Source organism: Acartia tonsa, chromosome 15 (genome assembly GCF_053477335.1).
Source record: "Acartia tonsa isolate MP-2025a chromosome 15, ASM5347733v1, whole genome shotgun sequence".
Classification (NCBI taxonomy): domain Eukaryota; kingdom Metazoa; phylum Arthropoda; class Copepoda; order Calanoida; family Acartiidae; genus Acartia; species Acartia tonsa.
Genome location: NC_137274.1, coordinates 14216311 through 14236422, shown reverse-complemented (window position 1 = coordinate 14236422; position 20112 = coordinate 14216311). Strand labels below are relative to the sequence as shown.

Sequence of the window (20112 nt, the reverse complement as noted above, 5' to 3'; positions counted from 1 at the left end):
ATTTTTGTGGGGGGTGGGGGGTAAGTATAAGCTGAGGTAGGTACAATCTTTTTTAATTACCTTGGTGCAAAGAGGCTAGGGGCGAAACCGCTAGTAACAATATAAAACATAACAATATTTGATAATTAAAAGCTGTATATATATTTTAAACATTTAATAGCAATATGATATATTCAATTAACATGATTGAATTTTTAATATAAACAATAATCAATCAATTGTTCAACCAAAGCAACTCTGTCCTGAAATAATGGTTTTAAAAATATCAAAATAATATTAGAATCAATATTAGATGCTAGATGTAAACTGCGAACCAAAAAAATAGGCAAATCCGAATTTTCTAAATGGCAGCTTCATTATTCATTTGGGACGAATTTACTGTAAATATAATAATATGTAGATGCATCTTTTTGTTACAAGTTTCCACCATTGATTTTTTATCAATCAGCACCAATGAAGCACAAGATCTCTAAAACAGCATTTTGGGTAAAAACTGGTGAACCAAAAAGATATGCAAATCCAAAACAAATCAATTTTTGCACTTTTCTTCTGTTTTAAAGATTGATTCTGATAAATTCGCAATTTTTTAAGGGATTTATGCATTAATTATTATGAAATGTAGTATAAGGTAGAAAATAATGATTTTTTAAAATAAGAAAAATTAGAAAAAAAGAAATTCATTCCCTAACACTTTAGAGGTCAGCTGCTGACCTCCAGTTTAATGGATGTAGCCTAATAAATGTTAGAGATAAAAATTACCCTGAAAAGTATACAAAAATGCTTTTTAATGTGTTAAAAAAAAACATTTTAAAATCCTGATTTTGAGGATGATGTCCTTTCAGATGCTCCTATTGGTGATGATGGTGAGCCAAATGTTATCTAAGTACATGCCCATTACAATAACTCGTCTATCAACCTATGTACCATTTTTTGTAGTCATAGCAATCTCCATTGGAGCCTGCCGACAAGAAATATAAACATCTTCTTAAAAAGACAGTATTTACCTTATGTATTGGAGTAATTAAAATTGCAATTTTTTTCTTTTTTAATACTGCTTGGCTGGAGGCTGCTAAGAATACAAAAATTGGACCATAGTTCAATATATAAGTTGTCATCATGGTCATGCACTTTGATAACATTTGGCTCACCATCACTACCCATAGGAGCATCTGAAAGGTCAACATCCTCAAAATCAAGATTTTAAAATGGATTTTTTTAACATATTAAAAATAATTTTTGTATACTTTTGTGAGTAATTATTATTTTTAATATGTATTTAGCTTCATCCATAAGACTGGAGGTCAGCAACTGTCCTCTAAAGTGATAGGGGTCGAATTTATTATTTTCTAATATTCCTTATTTTAAAAAATCATTAATTTTTACCTTATACTACATTTCATAACAATTTATGCATAAATCCCTTAAAAAATTGTTAATTTATCAGAATCAATCTTTAAAACAGAAGAAAAGTGCAAAAAAAATCGTTTTTCCATTGATTTGTTTTGGATTTGCATATCTTTTTGGTTCACCAGTTTTTACCCAAAATGCTGTTTTTGAGATCTTGTGCTTCATTGGTGGTGATTAATAAAAAATTAATGGTAGAAACTTGTAACCAAAAGATGCATCTACATTTTATATTTACAGTAAAATAATCCTAAATGAATATTAAAGCTGCTATTCTGCAAATTCAGATTTGCCTATTTTTTGGTTCGCAGTTTATAATATATATTGAGAGAGGGGACTTTAGTTAATTTTGATTGGTTGATTCAGTAATTTGAGTGTTCAAACGTTTCAACCACTAATTATTATGTACAGAACCAATTGATTATAGATATGCCTATCTTTTGTATAGCTTTTATGTGTTTAAACCTTTTTTTATATTAATTTAAAGAAATGTTTTACCTTGTTGTAAGTTAGATTTTACTCAATCTCACTTCCTTTCTTAGCTCCTGAATAAATATTTCAATATTAATAGTTATTTCTTTCATCGTATTATAAACGGCTTTCCGCGATATAGAATGTACAATTATAAGATTAAAACCAGTTTTTTAGCCCTGAGGTGCCGAAGGCACCGGCTAAAAAAAATGGTTTTAATCTTATGATTGTACATTTTTATATTCGTAGAAAGCTGAATATAATACGATGCTAGACATAGTTTTTTCATATTAATGAAAACCGGTTCCTATCCACCGGATTCGAATAAATACGAGAATAGTTATTTCTCGTATCGTATTATAAACGGCTTTCCGCGGATATAGAATGTACAATTATAAGATTAAAACTAGTTTTTTTAGCCCCGTGGTGCCGAAGGCACCGGCTAAAAAAACTAGTTTTAATCTTGTGATTGTACAATTCTATATTCGTAGAAAACTTGATATAATACGATGCTAGACATAGTTTTTTCGTATGGATGAGAACCGGTTCCTATCCACCGGATTCGAATAAATACGAGAAAATATATTATATGTATTTGTTTTATAAATTATTAGTACTACATTGGCTATAAGACCTGTAGGAGTACTTGAGGAGGGGGGAAGGTAAAACCTCACCCACTTTCAAAACAGACATACAAACAGAACCTGATCCTGTTACTTTTGTATATGGATTAACAGCTATGTCCCAAAATGCATTTAGGATCACTTTTGAAAAAGGGAGGGATTCTGTCCAAAAGCTACTTTAAAGTTTTGAAAAAAATATTAGGCAAGTTTAAATTGTTTTAGAGGCAATTTTTCTTAAGAGGGTGGAGAAATACTCTCCTCCTTAATAGATAAATATCTTCCCTAGACAATAATGTAATATTCGCTGTGAAAAAGAGCCTAATATGTCCTGCACATATCAAGATCTTTCAATAAAAGCACCAACAAATTTAAAGAGACATTCTGCTTCTTTAATAAATGGATATTAATATTATATGTAACTTGACTAAAGCAGGTTGATGAAAGAAAAAAGTAGAATTATGCTTTGATATATGATTTGATTGTAACTTTAAATTTTATTAGCCAACAAACAAAATAAATCTGAAATAATATTTAGGAGTCATTTTTTCTACAAAGCATTGCCCCCAAAAATTATAAAATATTTTTAAAAAATTAATTATGTTGTTAGAGCTGACTTTAAGTGACTAATATAAAAAATACCATAAAATCCAAAAAATATTAAATAAGCTTACCATGTTCAGTTAGTATTTCTGCTATTTTTCTCTTCTTAACTTTATCATGTCCTATGATATGTATTAATAATGTATGTAATTTTCTTTGAAGGTCAGTCATTATGTTAAATATGTTTTGTGATTTTTTCCTTCCAAAATCTATGATTGATTTCAACAATAGTTCTGTAAATATCCTTGTGTGTTTTCTTATTCATTATTATTTGTGCTTTGCTACTTATGGATGTTGTCATCCTTGTTATGATGTAATGCCCTTATTTATATAAATTTAGGTATTTTTGAACATTTAACTCCTAAAATATGTTTTTTAACCCCCCCCCCCCACTCCAAATAAGTAATTAGGGAGGGGATGGGAAGTTCCAAATCATTTTACCCCTTTCCCCCTCAAAATTAGAGTTTCACTGTCCTTACCCCTCAACTTCTCATCAATAGAAAAAAAATAATAATTATACTTTAAACATATAAAAAAAGGCTTACCATAATCATGAAGAGCCTTATCCAGAGCTGTATAACCTATAATATTTGTTGATTAGTCAATAAAAAAAATTGCACTATAGTTATATAGTCATTATGACATTATATAGAATTTGATATTGCTGTAATCTTTCAGTTATGAACTGAACAACTTTTATTTATTGCTTTATACATATATTCAATTATTAAAATACATATCATAAAATTGCTACCACGTTTGAAAATATGAATAGACATAATAGAAAAATAGAGAGTAATGTTCAGAGATTATTAGATGAGTAGATAGATGGAAAGACATACAGGTGGATGTTTAGGTACTTGGATAGTCTAGAATATTATGTAACTAACCTTCATTATCTTTAGTGTTGACATCAGCTCCATGTTCTAAAAGTATCTTCACAGTATCTGTGTTTCCTCTCTCTGCTGCCCACATAAGACTGGTCCATCCTATATATATATGTATTAAATACTCTAAATATTTTATAATTCATAGTAAAGTTATAGAAACAGAGAGAGAGAGGTATAGAGGTAGATGGGCAAATAGGTAGATTGATATATAAATATTGTGGAGAAAGGATAGATAAAAAATATTTATTAATATTATGTAACTAACCTTCATTATCTTTAGTGTTGACATCAGCTCCATGTTCTAGAAGTATCCTCACTGTATCTGTGTTTCCATTCTCTGCTGCATACATAAGACTGGTCCATCCTATATATACATATATATATATAATACTCTAAATATTTTATAATTCATAGTAGAATTATATAAACAGAAAAAGAGAGAGGTATAGAGGTAGATGGAAAAATAGGTAGATTGATATATAAATATTGTGGAGAAAGGATAGATAAAAAATATTTATTATTATTTTGTAACTATCCATCATTATCTTTGGTGTTGACATCATCCCCATGTTTTAGAAGATTCATTTCTATATCTGTGGATCTATACCATTATGATGCTGCCTTCATAAGAAAGGTCACTCCTGGATAAAAATATATTATTTAAAGTGTTCCTGAATTTTTAATTTTTTAAACAGATACTATCCTAAAACACATATTTTAAGCAGGCAGTTTTAATCAAATAAATGTCTATAACATTTTTTCAGCAGGCGTAAAATTGTTAAATATGTTGATTAAATTTTTTGATTAAAAAAACAGAAGTAATCAAAATTTTAAAAAATCAACATTGTTTTTAAAATCTACATAAAAAATTCTCAAATATAGTATACACATATGGAAGCAGGGATAAGGGATAAAGTATTTGCAGAAGATTTCCTTGGTTCTTTATTCAGTATGAATTTTTCCAATTCTACCTATGTTTGGAGAAATATCATGATATGAAATGGTCTCATCTACGTATCAAATTTATTTATGTTTCTCAGCTGAGTAATGATTCTAACTTTAAAAATCTAAATTAATTTCAACTTTAAAACTTAAGTAAGCTGAATTTTTATACCAATTTTTATAACAAGTTTTTATCTAAAAAATGAAAAGAAAATATTTTGCTTCACAATATCTTTAAATCATATTTGCTGTAGTTCAGTGAAAGTAGTACAATTTATACAGAGAAAAATATAATAAAATAGATAGATAGAGTATAGTTAACTATAAATATTTTAATAATATTTTGTAACTAACCATCATTATCTTTAGTGTTGATGTCAGCTCCATGTTCTAGAAGTATCTTCACTGTATTCACATTATCTCTGGACCAATTCCATGGTACTGCTGCCAACGTAAGACTGGTCTTTCCTAGATATAAATATATTAAATAATTATATTTGCTGTAGTTCAGAGAAAGTAGTGCAATTTATACAGAGAGAAATATAATACAATATATAGATAGAGTTTAGTTGTAGATACAGAGAGAGAGAGAGTTGTACAGAAATAGATATATTATAGATAGATTGATAGATAAATACTTTTTACATTGTGAAGTAAATGTAGGCTACAATATATAAAAACTATAAATATTTATTAATATATTAATAAATATAGTATACACATATGGTAGCAGGGATAAGGGATAAAGTATTATTTGCAGAAGATATACATATTTTTTAATAATATTTTGTAACTAACCATCATTATCTTTCATGTTGACATCAGCTCCATGTTCTAGAAGTATCTTCACTGTATCTGTGTTTCCTCTCCATGCTGCCTCCATAAGACTGTGCCTTCCTTAATATAAATACATATAATTAGATACTTTAAGTATTATATAGTTCAAAGCATAAGACTGGTCTTTCCTATATATATACACAGTGATACAGAAAAAACGATAATATGTCCTTGTTCTCTGCAATAAAAGAACATCAAATTTATAAAAGGTGTTTTTCATTATCTCGAAAAATGCGGCCTATATGATAGGTACATAAGTTTCTAAAAATGCCTCTATGTGAAAAATGTTGTGCAAGAAAAATTGAAATAACTCTTCCATTATGTATAAAGAATTGTCGAATTTCAATATTAATTTAGAAAAGTCTAAGAAAAGTACCTTGGTGAGTTTTAAAGGTAAAATGTCTTTTAGCTCCCCACAAAAGCATTTTAAGGAAACCACAATTTGTCATTTTTCACATTTTTTGATTGTGATGCATTTGAAGTAAAAGAATCTTCATTAACAATGCAGGTTATAGTAAAAAGAAAAAGATCCTTTTTATTTGACAAAAATATCTCTAAAGACAAAAAAGTTATTGAAGTTTGAATTTTTCTTGTAAAAGCATTTAATTACAAATTATGGATAAATTATGAGTTTATATCTAAATCTGTCAATCAAATTAAAGTGTTATAGGAATAAATGAGCAATTTTTAAGGTCATGTTTATTAAGTAAACAAAAAGAAAAACCAAATATTTGCATTGTTAAATTAAAATTTTTAGTGTATTTGGTAAAAAATTTTATTGGCTGTGTTAAGATGTTGTTTTCAAGTGATTAAATTTAAAAAAAAAACCTTAAGGCACAAAATTCAACCAGAAAAAAGCATCTTTTGAAATATTCATGCTCTAAAATGCGCTGTTATTTTCAGAGATATTGAAAAACACCTGTTCTAAGTTTAATGTATTTTTTTATAAAGAACATGAACCTTTAATTGTTTCTTCCATATTCCTATTGGTTGTATCAGAAAATCGGAAAACTCAGTTTATTCTGAAGCACCCTGCATATGTATTAAATACTCTAAATATTTTATAATTCATAGTAAAATTATATAAACAGAAAAAGAGAGAGGCATAGAGGTAGATAGAAATAGGTAGATTGATATATAAATATCATGGATAAAAGATAAATAAAAAATATTTAATAATATTTTGTAACTAACCATATTTATCTTTAATGTTGATATCAGCTCCATGTTCTAGAAGTATCTTCACTAAATCTGAGTTCCCCCTTTCTGCTGCATATATAAGACTGTGTCTTCCTAGATATAAATATAATTAGATACTTTAAGTATTATATAGTTCAAAGACACACAGAAAGAGGGTATGTAGGTAGTTAGACAAATAGGTTGATTAATTGATATATAAATTCTATATATATTGTGGAGTAAACATACAGTATGACCCTCGAAAAAGTATTTTTTTGCATCTACAGCCCTTATTTCTCAATGAATTATTAAAAAATGTATATATTATTGTTCTCTATAGATTTCCACATAAGTAGATATGAAAATATTTTTGTTACCTCCATTAACACCGGAGATTTTTAGAGCTAAAGTTTTGAAAAAGTGACTGAGGAAAAAGTAACTTTTAACATGAAACGACTTTTTTAGCAAAATTAAGGTAGAAGTCCTTTTATTTTTGTTACTAGCAGAAACTTTATACAAAAATGAAATAAAAAATTTAGGCTTTGAGTAAAAAGCATTTTTTACACATATTTTTTTAGTCTTTTTAGTTTAATGATATTTTGAAAAACTTACTTATTAGGCAAATTTGTTTTAGATTAAAAAACCAAATAAATCTTTATGAATATAGCAGGAAAATTGTTTTTGTTTCATAATGCTAACTTTAATAAGAAAAAAGTTATAAAGAAAATAAAATTAGAACATAATGATTTTTTAGTCTAAAAAACTTAATTAACCCCCTATTAAATGATTGAGATGTCAGAAAAGGGGGCGGAGCAACTGTCGTAATTAATCCTTTTCATAAATAAGGGTAAATAAATATTCTAAAATTTGCAAATAATCAATTTATTCAGTAGTATTTTTTGCCATATAAAATTGATATTTTTTGGTGGTATAAAAAAGAAATAACTAGTTAACTTGTTTTTCTTTGTGTATTATTATTCAGTTGCCAGAAAAACATAATATAACCATTCAAAAATTATGAGAAACAAAAAAAATTCTTTTTCTCAGTCACTTTTTCAAAACTTTAGCTCTAAAAATCTCCGGAGTTAATGGAGGTAAAATTAAATTTCTTATATCTACTTATGTGGAAATCTATAGAGAACATTTTTTGATAATTCATTGAGAAATAAGGGCTGCAGATGCTAAAAAATACTTTTTCGAGGGTCATACTGTAGATTTAATATATTTTTTAGAAATATGTAATAATATTTGTTTCTAACCATAATTATTTGTAAAGTTGACATCAGCTCCATGTTTTAGAAGTATCTTCACAGTATCTGTATATCCTCCCTTTGCTGCCGACATAAGACTGGTTTTTCCTTCTCAATATGAAGAAATTATATATTCTGTAGTTCAAAGACATTCAAATATATGGATAGAAATAGATAGTATTTTTTTTATCAAATTAAAAGATCAATTGTTCATAATAAGGTAATAAAAAGATAGGAATATGATTGATTAAAAAAAATTATACATAAAAGTCCTATTAGTTAGTTTTAAAAATTCAATATTTTCACCACTATAATTTATATGCAGTTATTATATTTTCAATTTGATTTATGAAATCATGAATTCTAGGACAATTTGGCACTGTCTTGTTGACATAGTACTTCTTTATTAATTTACTATTTTTTAACTAACCATAATTATCTTTCATGTTGACATCAGCTCCATGTTCTAGAAGCATCTTCACTAAATCTGTGTTTCTACTCCACGTTGCCTCAAAAAGATTGTGGTATCCTAGATATTAATATATTAGATACTTTGTATATTCAATAGTTCATATTGACACACAGAGAGATAGAGGAATAGAGGTAGATAGACAAATAGCTAGATTGATAGATAAATATTATATAGATGAAATATATAAAAAGTAAAGAGGATCATGGAAAGAAAACAAAGTCATTCCTTAATTAGGACAGAAGTCACCTTCCTAGGAAGGACATAAGTAGCTTCCCTTGTGTGAGAATTTGTTAGATGAAGGGCATAACTTGTCTCCCTTAACAAATATTTTGCAAGATGGAGGACATAAATAGCCTCCCTTCACCACACAAAACCTAGCTTTTTGGTCCTTCACATAGAAAAATCTTGCATAAAATAGTTTATCTGTCCTTCACATAGCAAATTCTTGCAAAACATAGCATTTCTGTCCTTCACAGAGCAAATTCTTGCAAATCATAGCAAATTCTTGCAAAACATAGCAAATTCTTGCAAAACATAGCAAATTCTTGCAAAACATAGCATTTCTGTCCTTCACATAGCAAATTCTTGCAAAAAATACCATTTCTGTCCTTCACATAGCAAATTTTTGCAAAACATAGCAAATTCTTGCAAAACATAGCAAATTCTTGCAAAACATAGCATTTCTGTCCTTCACATAGCAAATTGTTTTGCAAGAATTTGCTATGTTTTGCAAGAATTTGCTATGTTTTGCAAGAATTTGCTACGTTTTGCAAGAATTTGCTATGTTTTGCAAGAATTTGCTATGTTTTGCAAGAATTTGCTATGTTTTGCAAGAATTTGCTATGTTTTGCAAGAATTTGCTATGTGAAGGACAGAAATGCTATGTTTTGCAAGATGAAGGACATAAGCAGCCTTCCTAATGTAAGAATTTGTCAGACATAGGACAAAAGTCACCTCCCCTAAGTTAGATTTTGTTAGATAAAGGACATAAGTAGCCTTCCTTAGACCAATTTCCAGTGACTTCTGTCCTAATTAGGAATGACTTTGTTTTCTTTCCATGATCCAATAAAGATATTTGATATTATTTTCTAACTAACCATTATAATCTTCAGCATTGACATCAGCTTTATGTTCTAGAAGAGTCTTCACTGCAATTAATAGAATGGTACTTCCTAGATATAAATATGGTGCATTATTTGCCAAATGTACCACTTTTCTGCACTACCTCTCCGATTTTGTTAATACTCTATATTTTGGTCCATTGGGTGATTCAAGGATGCTGGATTGCCAAAAAAAAGTTTCAGAGTCCCTGGATGTCTAGATACCTACTAACAAAAATTTAAAAAACACCCATTTTTCACAATTTTAAAAATTATTTTTTTTTATTAATCTTACATCTAACCTATACATTTTTTACACAAAAATGATCGTTTATTCATTTAAAAAGCGCACTTATGCTATTTTGGCCAAAACTCTAATTTTACAGGGTGTCCAACAAAAAGTGTATTTTGGATATTTAGCGTAATGACCAAAATACCTGTAAAAAAAATCATTTTTTTGGCTTAAATTCTGTGTTTTATCTATGGGCATATGTAATATATCGGTTCAAATTGGCTATTTTTTCAAATTACTCTAATATGTGTCTTAGTATGTTTGGCCATAGTGTTTTCTGACCAGATCAATATATTCCTGTTTTTTGGACACCCTGTATTTAAAAAAAAAAGAGAAAAAATTATTTTTTTTTAATTTTTCTATTTTTAAGTTACTTAAAACTGTCATATAGATACAGATTTTGACTAATTACAATAATATTTGCCTATTTTACAAATTTTTACCTTTTTGGGACACCCTGTGCATGTTTTTAAAAATGATGGTTTTTGCCCCTTTTTTGGGGTAAGGAGTCATTTAAGGGCCATAGATTATTTCTTCATTTTTGTGGAACTTTTCATGGCACATCATTTGTTCTTTATGCATCAACCATCAAGAAGATGTTGATTTATCAAGATAACTGTAAAATACTTTTATTTTGGCATTTTAATTTACTAAATTTCATGTGAAGTAAAATTTTTTGTATATCTAACCAATTTTTGTCAAAAGGAATTTCAAATGCACATGATTTATGTTTCTTTTATTACTTATGTTATAGTAATTATTTATATCATATTTACTTCATTTTCTTGTTTTAACAATTGAAATCCATCTCAACTAAAAAAGGTTAGCTGCACAAAAAATTTTGTAAATTAAATTACCTAAATAAAAGTATTTCACAGTTATCTTAAAAATGCGCATTCAATCGTCAGGAACGGCAAAAAACGTCAAAAATTCCGCCTTTTGCGGTTAATATGGCAAAACGATTCGGTTTTTGCGGTTTTTGCATAAATAACAAATGATGTGTTTTGAAAAGTTCTACAAAAATGAAGGAATAGTCTATGGCCCTAAAATGACTCCTTCCTCCCAAAAAGGGGCAAAAACCATCATTTTTTAAAACATGCACAGGGTGTCCAAAACGTGTAAATATTTGTAAAATAGGCAAATATTATTGTTATTAGTCAAAATCTATATCAATATTCTATATGACAGTTTTAAGTAACTTAAAAATAGAAATAAAATTAAAAAAAAAAAAAAATTTCTTTTTTTTTTGAAAATACAGGGTGTCCAAAAAATAGGAAAATATTGATCTGGTCTGAAAACACTATGGCAAAACATACTAAGACACATATTTGAGTAATTTGAAAAAAATAGCCAATTTGGACCAAGTTTTAGCTCTACAGACGTAAAATCACATTTACAGGGTGTCCCAAGGTAAAATTTGACAACCTTTTAGTCCTGGGTGGTCCAAACCATTATATACCACATATGCCCACAGATAAAACCCAGATAAAACTTTTGTCTCTTTCAAAATATCTTGTTCCTAGCCTTAGAAATGACTAAGAAACCCCCAGTTTTAAGTTATGTTTGAGAATTGGGCAACTTTTAGAGTTTTTTTAGTCATTTCTAAGGCTAGGAACAAGATATTTTTATGATTTTTTTTAACTATTTGATGCACTTTTTTTGCAGAGAAAATGGTCCTTTAAAGGGACTGTGCACAAAAAAATTTCCCATCAGATTATCAAACTTTAGCAAAATATTTAATAATATTTCTTACTAACCATTATTATCTTTAGAATTGACATCAGCTCCATGTTCTAGAAGTATCTTTCCAGTATCTATGTTTCCATTCTCTGCTGCATACATAAGACTAGTCTTTCCTAGATATAAATATATTAGATACTTTATAATTCTTTAGTTCATAGTATATTTATAGACACACATTGATAGAAGGGTATAGAAGTAGATAGATAGATAGATATTAGATAGATAGTTAGAATATGATATCATGAAACTAACCATCATCATCTTTAGTGTTGATTTCAGCTCCATATTCTAGAAGTATCTTCACTGTATCTGTGTGTCCATACTTTGCTGCAGTATGAAGACTGGTCTCTCCTAGATTTAAATATATTAGATACTTTATATATTCTATAGTTCATACAATAGTTATAGACACACAAAAAAGGTAGATTTTTTTGTAGGTAAGATAGAGAGCCACCTGTGTATTTGTTGTTTTAAAGGAATGCCAAGACATTGTTCTGTTTCACCTGAGAGGAGTTTTTAAATAGCTTATAATGAGAATACACGGCCCACCCCCATACTCTTTTTTACTCCCCTCAACCCCCCATCTCTTTTTAGAGGCAGAGAATAGGGAAACGGAGAAGGGAGGTGGAGACAAGGAGCAAGGGATTTGAACAGCGAGAAAAGGGATAGTCAAACGTGCCGTCTCAAGCAGGCAGGCGTGTCGGGCCAGTTTCTTGCCCCAGGCAGGCAAGCGTGCTGGGACACATTATATGTTGATTGAGAAAGGGAGAAGGGAGATGAACGCAAGGAGCAAGCGATATACACAGGGAGAAAAGGGGAAGGTGCCATTAATACTACTAATAGTTGCCAACTAAAAATGAAAATAAGATTTCTAATATTTTTTATAATCCTTCTAGCTTTCTTTTACTATTATATCTTACGAGTAATATTTTAATACCACATCCTTTTACATTATTAGAAAAATGTAATTTCTAGTTGGCAACTATTGAATGCTTACCCCTTTTCTCCCACTTCAAATCCCTTGCTCCTTGCTCACACCTCCCTCTTCCATTTCCCTATCGTGTGCCTTTAAAAGAGAGGTGGGGGAGTGGGGAGTGAAAAAGAGTATGGGGGGGCCCCCATACTCTTTTTTGGGGGAGGCCGTGTATTCTCATTTTAAGCTATTTAAAAACTCAACTCTGCCTGTTTGACCACTTAAATGAAGAGGGACGGGGGTTCTAACCCCAACCCCCTTCCAACCATCAGACCTTCCCCTTTAACCTGTACCTCCTGCACATACCCCCTACCAAAGATCATCAACACCACCCCTCACTCAACAGAGACCACCATCACCTCCAAGGTGCTGTTATCACATTTCAACTCCTTCCTTATCCTTAATCTGTGTATATAAATTGATATTGTCTTTGTATTATCATCAGTTAAATATAGTATGCTGCTAACGTAACAACTGTTTGATTTGCTGCTATAAATTTGTGCTGCTCGTCTATTCACTGCTGCAGTCACCAACTCTTGTACTCCACCGTAGAGGGACCAGACGTTTCCGGTGTGGTGTCCTTTACTTGATATTGTTATGACCATTTGAACGCTCCTTTACAGATTTTATGACCAATTTTTTGTCTGGCTTTTACTATAGACATATATCATAAATATTGTGGCTTCTATTACAGCTAGAAACCTAATTTTTTTGGGGAGAATCCTTGAGCACTAAGGAACTTTGGTGATTAGAAAGGTCATGGCCGTTTGACCGCTCTTTGACCAATTTTTGACTGATTTTCTATAGAGCAATCTGACGAATATGACTAGGAATAGATTATTTTTTTTTATGAAAAAAAAGGTCCACTTAACATTTGGTAATCTTAGCTTCAAAATTGGCAACTCTACAGCTCTTTTAATATTTAGCAGCTGGCTGCTAAAAAGCGGTTAAGAAGCAGTCTGGCAGCCATAATTATGAAAAGTAATTTTCTCTAAAAATGCACATGGAACACCAGAAAAATTGTTATGTAACAGGAGCAAAGATAGAGGGGGGGGGGGGCATAATTTGCTCCTCCCCCCCCCCCCCAATCTATTAAGGTGCAAAATGGGGCCCGATCTGTAAGGGTTAGCAAACAGTTTTTTTTAAATACCTTATAAATATACTAGAAATATGAATATCATGTAATTAACAAACCCTTATCATCTTTAATATTGACATCAGCTACATGTTCTAGAAGTATCTTCACTGTGTCTGTGTTTCTGCTCTCTGATGCAAACATAAGACTTGTTTTTCCTGGATATAAATGTATATTATTTACTAAGTATATTTGTGATTACTTTTATTTAATGAAATCTTCCAATTTTTAACATTTACAAAACGGCCTGCTTTATTGCATCAAGATCCATGACAGATCTATATAGGAAATAAACGTCTATAAATGAGCTTGAGTCTTCCAATGGTAAAGTGTTTAAAACTCAAAGTGCTCCAATAATCCTCATTAAACTCTCATTGACCAAAGCAATAAGACCTTTATTCTAATTGTTTATGGAATGAATTAAGTTTTTCACTTCATGTAGATATTTGGATTACATTGAAGTATTTAATCCTTTTTTTATAAATAAAAAATATATGTTTATAATAGAGTAAATCTAAGAAAACTGTATTTTAAAAGAATTCGATTGTGGCGACACTTTCTTTGTGTTAAAATATTAAAACAAAAATTTTAATCATATTAACCCTTTGGTGATGGTAATGTGAAAAAAATATAATTGAAAAAATATTTTTAAAATCATTTAAATTAATAAATATTTACTTCTTTCTTTTAGATAGTAATGGCGGGGGAGGAAAATTGATTTATTGAGAAATAGATAAATAGATATTTACTTATAGAAAACTAGCCAATAGTGATATAGTTATATTAAGCCAACTCTAGTACTTTATATATTCTATATCATTGTTTTAGAAACATGGAGAGAGGTTTAATATGGTATATATTATGTAACTAACCAAATTTAATTTCTCTAATGTTGACATCAGCTCCATGTTCCAGAAGTATTTTCACTGTATCTGTGTTTCCATGTTGTGCTGCATACATAAGACTGGTCCTTCCTAGATATAAATATAAAAGATACATGAGATTCTACAGGCTTATATATCCAGAATGAAGAATGAAGTAATATATATTCTGTAGTTTAGGTGTTTAGAGGAATATATATATGTAAGATAATATAAGGTATAAGTAGATAGCAAACTAGATGATAAAAAGATAGATGGAAAGATAATTGCTGGTATGAAGTAAATATTTATGTAGAAAGATATATAGATAAAATAATATACTAAAGATACAAATATTTAGATACCACTGTTGTCTATAGAGTTGACATCAGCTCCATATTCTAGAAGTATCTTCACTGTGTCTGTGTTTCCACTCGCTGCTGCCATCATAAGACTGGTTTTTCCTTCTCAATATGAAGAAATTATATATTCTGTAGTTCAAAGACATTCAAATATATGGATAGAAATAGATAGTATTTTTTTTATCAAATTAAAAGATCAATTGTTCATAATAAGGTAATAAAAAGATAGGAATATGATTGATTAAAAAAATTTATACATAAAAGTCCTATTAGTTAGTTTTTAAAAATTCAATATTTTCACCACTATAATTTATATGCAGTTATTATATTTTCAATTTGATTTATGAAATCATGAATTCTAGGACAATTTGGCACTGTCTTGTTGACAAAGTACTTCTTTATTAATTTACTAGCAGTTTCACCCCTAGAATCTAGGGCCTTTTCCCTCCAGGTACAGGGGAGATTTTAAATAAAATTTAGATTTTTCTTTATAATTTTTATAAAAAGTGATTCAAATAAATCTGTGTTTTCCATTTTTCTGACACAACCAGAAGGAAAACAGAAAAATACAGGATAGAGATATTCAAAATCTTGAAATTGTTTCTCTCATACATTTTTTTCAACACAAATTAAATATCATAACAAAAAAAGTCTAACCTCCACATTGACTTTGTCCAAAATCACCACCAGTTTTTATGATTATCAACACAAAACGAGAATCACCACCAGCTTTTACAAAAGGTGTTCTTCCTGATTATGAAAATATACATGAAAAATAAGTCTTGTCAATAAAAATTTTATTATCTTTTTTACCTTTCTCATCTTCTATATTTATATCTTCTTTATAAAACCTTGCCACGGTATCTAATAAGTTGATACATGCTGAGAAATATTTTCTACAATCTTCTAAAATTCAGAAGTTTATATAATTTTGTAGAAAGTTTAAGAAAAGATATTTTCTAAAATAAGCTTAATAGAAAATTTTATTAGTTTAATTGTTTTCAGAAGATTCAATAAATATTGTAATTTAATTATCTTTTTTTTAACTTCACTGGTGCTTACAGGTTGATTTTAAACCTAGCTTTGCCAACTCAACCCTCATCATTTGTTTAATTGTAACATGTTGATAATGCTGGATTTAAGTTGAAACTCATTTTCTGTTTTTAATCCTTAACAGTGCATTATTTTCTGGAACTTTATTGGTCAGGGTTGGTGGGTGAGTTGCATTGAATGTACCCTATTAATGATCTATCTATTAAAGCTACTGGGCTAAAAAAGTTGTGTATTTTCCCTGATTTATAAAGAATTTCCAGTTGTAAGTCATATATTGCTTTCCTAACCCCTTTATTTAACAACTTTTGATATTTTTTTGTGGTTTTAAGGCATTAGACAATCTTTAAAGAAAACATTTTAATTTATTTTTACTTCAACATTAGGTAAACATCAGAACAATAAGAACTATAAGAATATTAAATGGACCTTTTACTTCCACAGGACCAAAATCAGTGTTACAATCTGGAATTTTTTTACATTCATCTAATGTTGTATGTATAGCTGTATAAATTTTAACATTGTCCCTAAAAAATTTTAAAGATTAAAGATCTTATAACTTTATTTGATATTTAAACTTTAAAGCTAAATCTAAAATTAAAACAGAAACTTACCCTGTTTTCATCCACATTTTATGTTTAGGCCTGCAGGTTCTAACAATTCTTTCTGCAAGTACATATTTGATACCAGGTTCCAATGTGGGGTCCCTATATGGGCCTGTTGGACAGTTATGAGGTTGAAATAATTTTTACAGAAGCAGAAATATAATATATGATTACAGTTTTGTCCCCTTAAAAAAGGGAAATGCATGGTTCATTCCCCAGCCCTCTCTTCATATTGATATCCTCTTGACCAATACAATTTTTGTAATCCATCATTCCATTTTGGCCTTTCTTAGTATTGATATAATTATAGGCAATATGACTTAGTAATGTACCATTCATCTTTCAAGAGCAACACAACTGGAAGGGTTATGTTTCTGTAATCTTCCATTACTTATTTGCACAAATCTTTGAGGATTAAGGGTGACAATAAATTTTTCTTATCTGGATAGATAAGAAGACAAATATTGGCCAAGATGATATCTTTATATATATAGAGGATAAAAAATGGAATCATATGTGCATGCTCTTTTTAGAGGGACAAGACTGTAATCATAGCTTATATTTCTGCTTTTATAAAAATGATGTCAACCTAAAAACTGAGGATTGAAGCCACTGTTGATAATTTCATGGAGTGCAGACACAACTAATAAAATAAGTATTTTTATATAAAAAATGTGGAGAAGCATTTTAGCAATGACATGACAATTTATAAAGCATTATAATGTATCTAACATTTCCACAAAGTTGCTTTTCCAATTTATGTACCATAAGACATCTTTAATTCTTGACATAATCATCTTGACAAATATAAATTTTAAGCAAATAAAGGTTTCCGGCATTAAAGTTTAAAGCACAAATACAATAAAAATTTTATTTTATGGATGGGGGGGGGGGGGGGAGGGTGCTGTTCAGGGGAATCAAAAATTGCTTCCTTCAACCACTAATTATAACATATTTAGACTGAAAAGGGCAGAGTTGTAAAATTAGTTTATCAAAAGGAAAATGTCAATTTTCAAATATTTTTTATTATCTTTGTTTTAACCATCTCTTTTAATCTAACTTTGGCTAAAACACTAAAATAGATATTAGTTTAGAAGCTTCACATTATCAATAAAAAAAAGTCTTTTAAAGCAAATACTCTCATTTATACGGCAACAAGCCTTTTAAGAGGATGCAGAACAATTTTTGTATTGGAAAAATATAAATCTAAATATTTCAGGAAACAATTCCTAAAGGAAACTTTCAGATTATATGTAATTGTCTGTACATAAATATACTTTCCTAGCAAATCTGATGATTTTTTCAGAAGATCACATGCCGTCTCATTCCTAAATATTTGATTTGATAAAATAGTTGTAAGATGCTTATAAGTCTAAAAAGATCCAGTAAACACCTGGAATCATTGTTTTACAATTTCAGTCTAAATGTTTTAGAAATGATCAAAGACTAAAAAAATCCTTCAACCGAAATATTCTTTTATTATTTTATATCAAGTAACTTTATAATCATAAGTTGTTTGTTTTTAAAAATTCTTGAAAAATTTAATTTTTTATATAAAATAGGAACCACAAATAATAACTGACCAGGAAATTCTTGTAAAAAAACCCTGAAAATACTACTTTATTTAAGCAATAAATACCTTTCAATTGATTTTTCAATATTTTCAATTAGTTGGGCAATTTCTATTCTATTTATGTTTTCTTGGACTTGAACAAATTCAGTTTTCTGTGAAGTTTTCAACATTGACAGCACAAAAGCTGTGACGAAGAAACCAAAAAGAACAAGACCTTAACAGGGTATTATGTTGCATTACATATTCTTTGCAACGGTGATGCTAGCCATGAGCATTGAGCATAGCAAGTTAAATTCATTTTACATTAAATATAAATTTCTTGTTGTTTAACAAACCAAATTTGTATGTATTAAATTAGGGTTGAATTAAAATCTAAAACTATGTCTAAATAATTATTACTGAAAACTGCTGTTATATCTATAGAATATAAATATTATCTTTTGTTTATTATTTAAATCCTACCTGCAGCAAAATCAACAATACTTCTATTTAAAGACAAACTGAAATATAAAATAAATCTAATTCTAAAAAGTGAAGTCAATAAAAAACCATAGTATGTGAGCAGCAATCTTAAACACACAGTATAAATTGCAACTTCTAGCAATGCTTTCTTCAAAATTAATTGGATGAGGGCATTTAAAAAATATATATTTATGTATTATTTTTAGTGATTTATTAAAAACGAATAATTACCTTTTCAAATTTTTCTTTCCAAAGGTTTCACCAATATTTCCATCTAAAAAAGGTTTCATGAATTTTTTATTTATTCCTGAAAGATATTCTTTTATATTTTTTATTAAAAATTTTTTATTTTTTGAAAAAATTTCTTCACAACCTAATCTATATGGATAACACTACCCTTCCCCCTCTCACTGTCCTTGGTTAGTTAAGGCAGCCTTCCAGGAAAAGAAACTGTTAGTAACCTGTAGTGTTTTCTGGAGGGAACTTATTTTTTTCAAGAAACAAGAAATTGACCCAACTTGTCTTGAATATCAAATATTGAATAAATTCAATATTTGATATGAGAAGACATGTGATAATTATTATCCACAGAATCTCCTGAAGATTCTCTAACTTTCTAGCTCTCACTGCACAGTTCCACCTATCAATATAAACTATTAGTTCCAAACTGAAAACAAGAGACAAAAGCCTAGTTCACAAAAGACATAGGTCGACCTCTGGAAATTTTAGGTTGACCTAAAAAAGCTTTAGGTTGACCGATTTTATAAAGGCATTTTTTAGTTGTACTTGTTTAGGTTGACCTACAGAATAAATCAGTTAACCTCTAAAACTTGTTTGTGAACTGGGCATAAACAGAAAAAAATAAAAGAAAACACTAATGGACCATATATGATAAGAGTTAAATCAAAATCAGAGCTTTTCAGTAAAAAATTTTAATCATAATCTTACCACAAGTCTGGTGGAAGAAATGAAATGACATGTTTTGTAATCAGATATTGCAGTGCAACAATAAATACAATCAGAATGCAAACAATTACTTTGTTTTTAATTCTGGACTTCTGACAATTTTCTACAAAATTTTTTCCCAAAAAATCATTTTGGTGAATTGAAGGTACAGGTATAAATAGAAAAGAATGGTCAGCAAGATTGTGATCACATTCTGCTTTTCTATTGTAAAATGTGGCCAGTGATGGAATGATGAACACAATCAAGCATATAGAAGAAGTTACAATGAATACTCCATCATTCCAGCTAAGGCTGAAAACTATAATGCTCACTAATGTGGCAAA

General features: G+C 29.1%; 1 protein-coding gene across 1 annotated transcript; it reads right to left on the bottom strand.

Moving 5' to 3' along the window:
• Positions 1–131: 131 nt before the first annotated feature.
• On the bottom strand, positions 132–17428 carry LOC145306730 (uncharacterized). Its single transcript, XM_080149009.1, has 22 exons — positions 17378–17428; positions 16798–16900; positions 16613–16710; positions 15947–16039; positions 15791–15883; positions 15137–15238; positions 14784–14885; positions 13971–14069; positions 12056–12154; positions 11818–11916; positions 9766–9840; positions 8627–8725; positions 8206–8307; positions 6962–7060; positions 5729–5827; positions 5285–5398; positions 4254–4352; positions 3989–4087; positions 3644–3679; positions 3170–3220; positions 1903–1949; positions 132–242 (listed from the first exon to the last, which is right to left on the bottom strand). The coding sequence occupies exons 2-21, from the start codon at positions 16812–16814 to the stop codon at positions 1921–1923; spliced, it is 1704 nt and encodes a 567-aa protein (XP_080005135.1). The 5' UTR covers positions 16815–16900; positions 17378–17428; the 3' UTR covers positions 132–242; positions 1903–1920.
• Between the last annotated feature and the right edge of the window lie 2684 nt (positions 17429–20112).

Coding starts and splice junctions, on each gene's coding strand:
- LOC145306730 (XM_080149009.1), bottom strand. Junction 14,886..15,136: donor CAACTCTATAGACAACAGTG/GTATCTAAATAT, acceptor ATTTATATCTAG/GAAGGACCAGTCTTATGTAT. Junction 8,308..8,626: donor CAACATGAAAGATAATTATG/GTTAGTTAAAAA, acceptor CTTCATATTGAG/AAGGAAAAACCAGTCTTATG.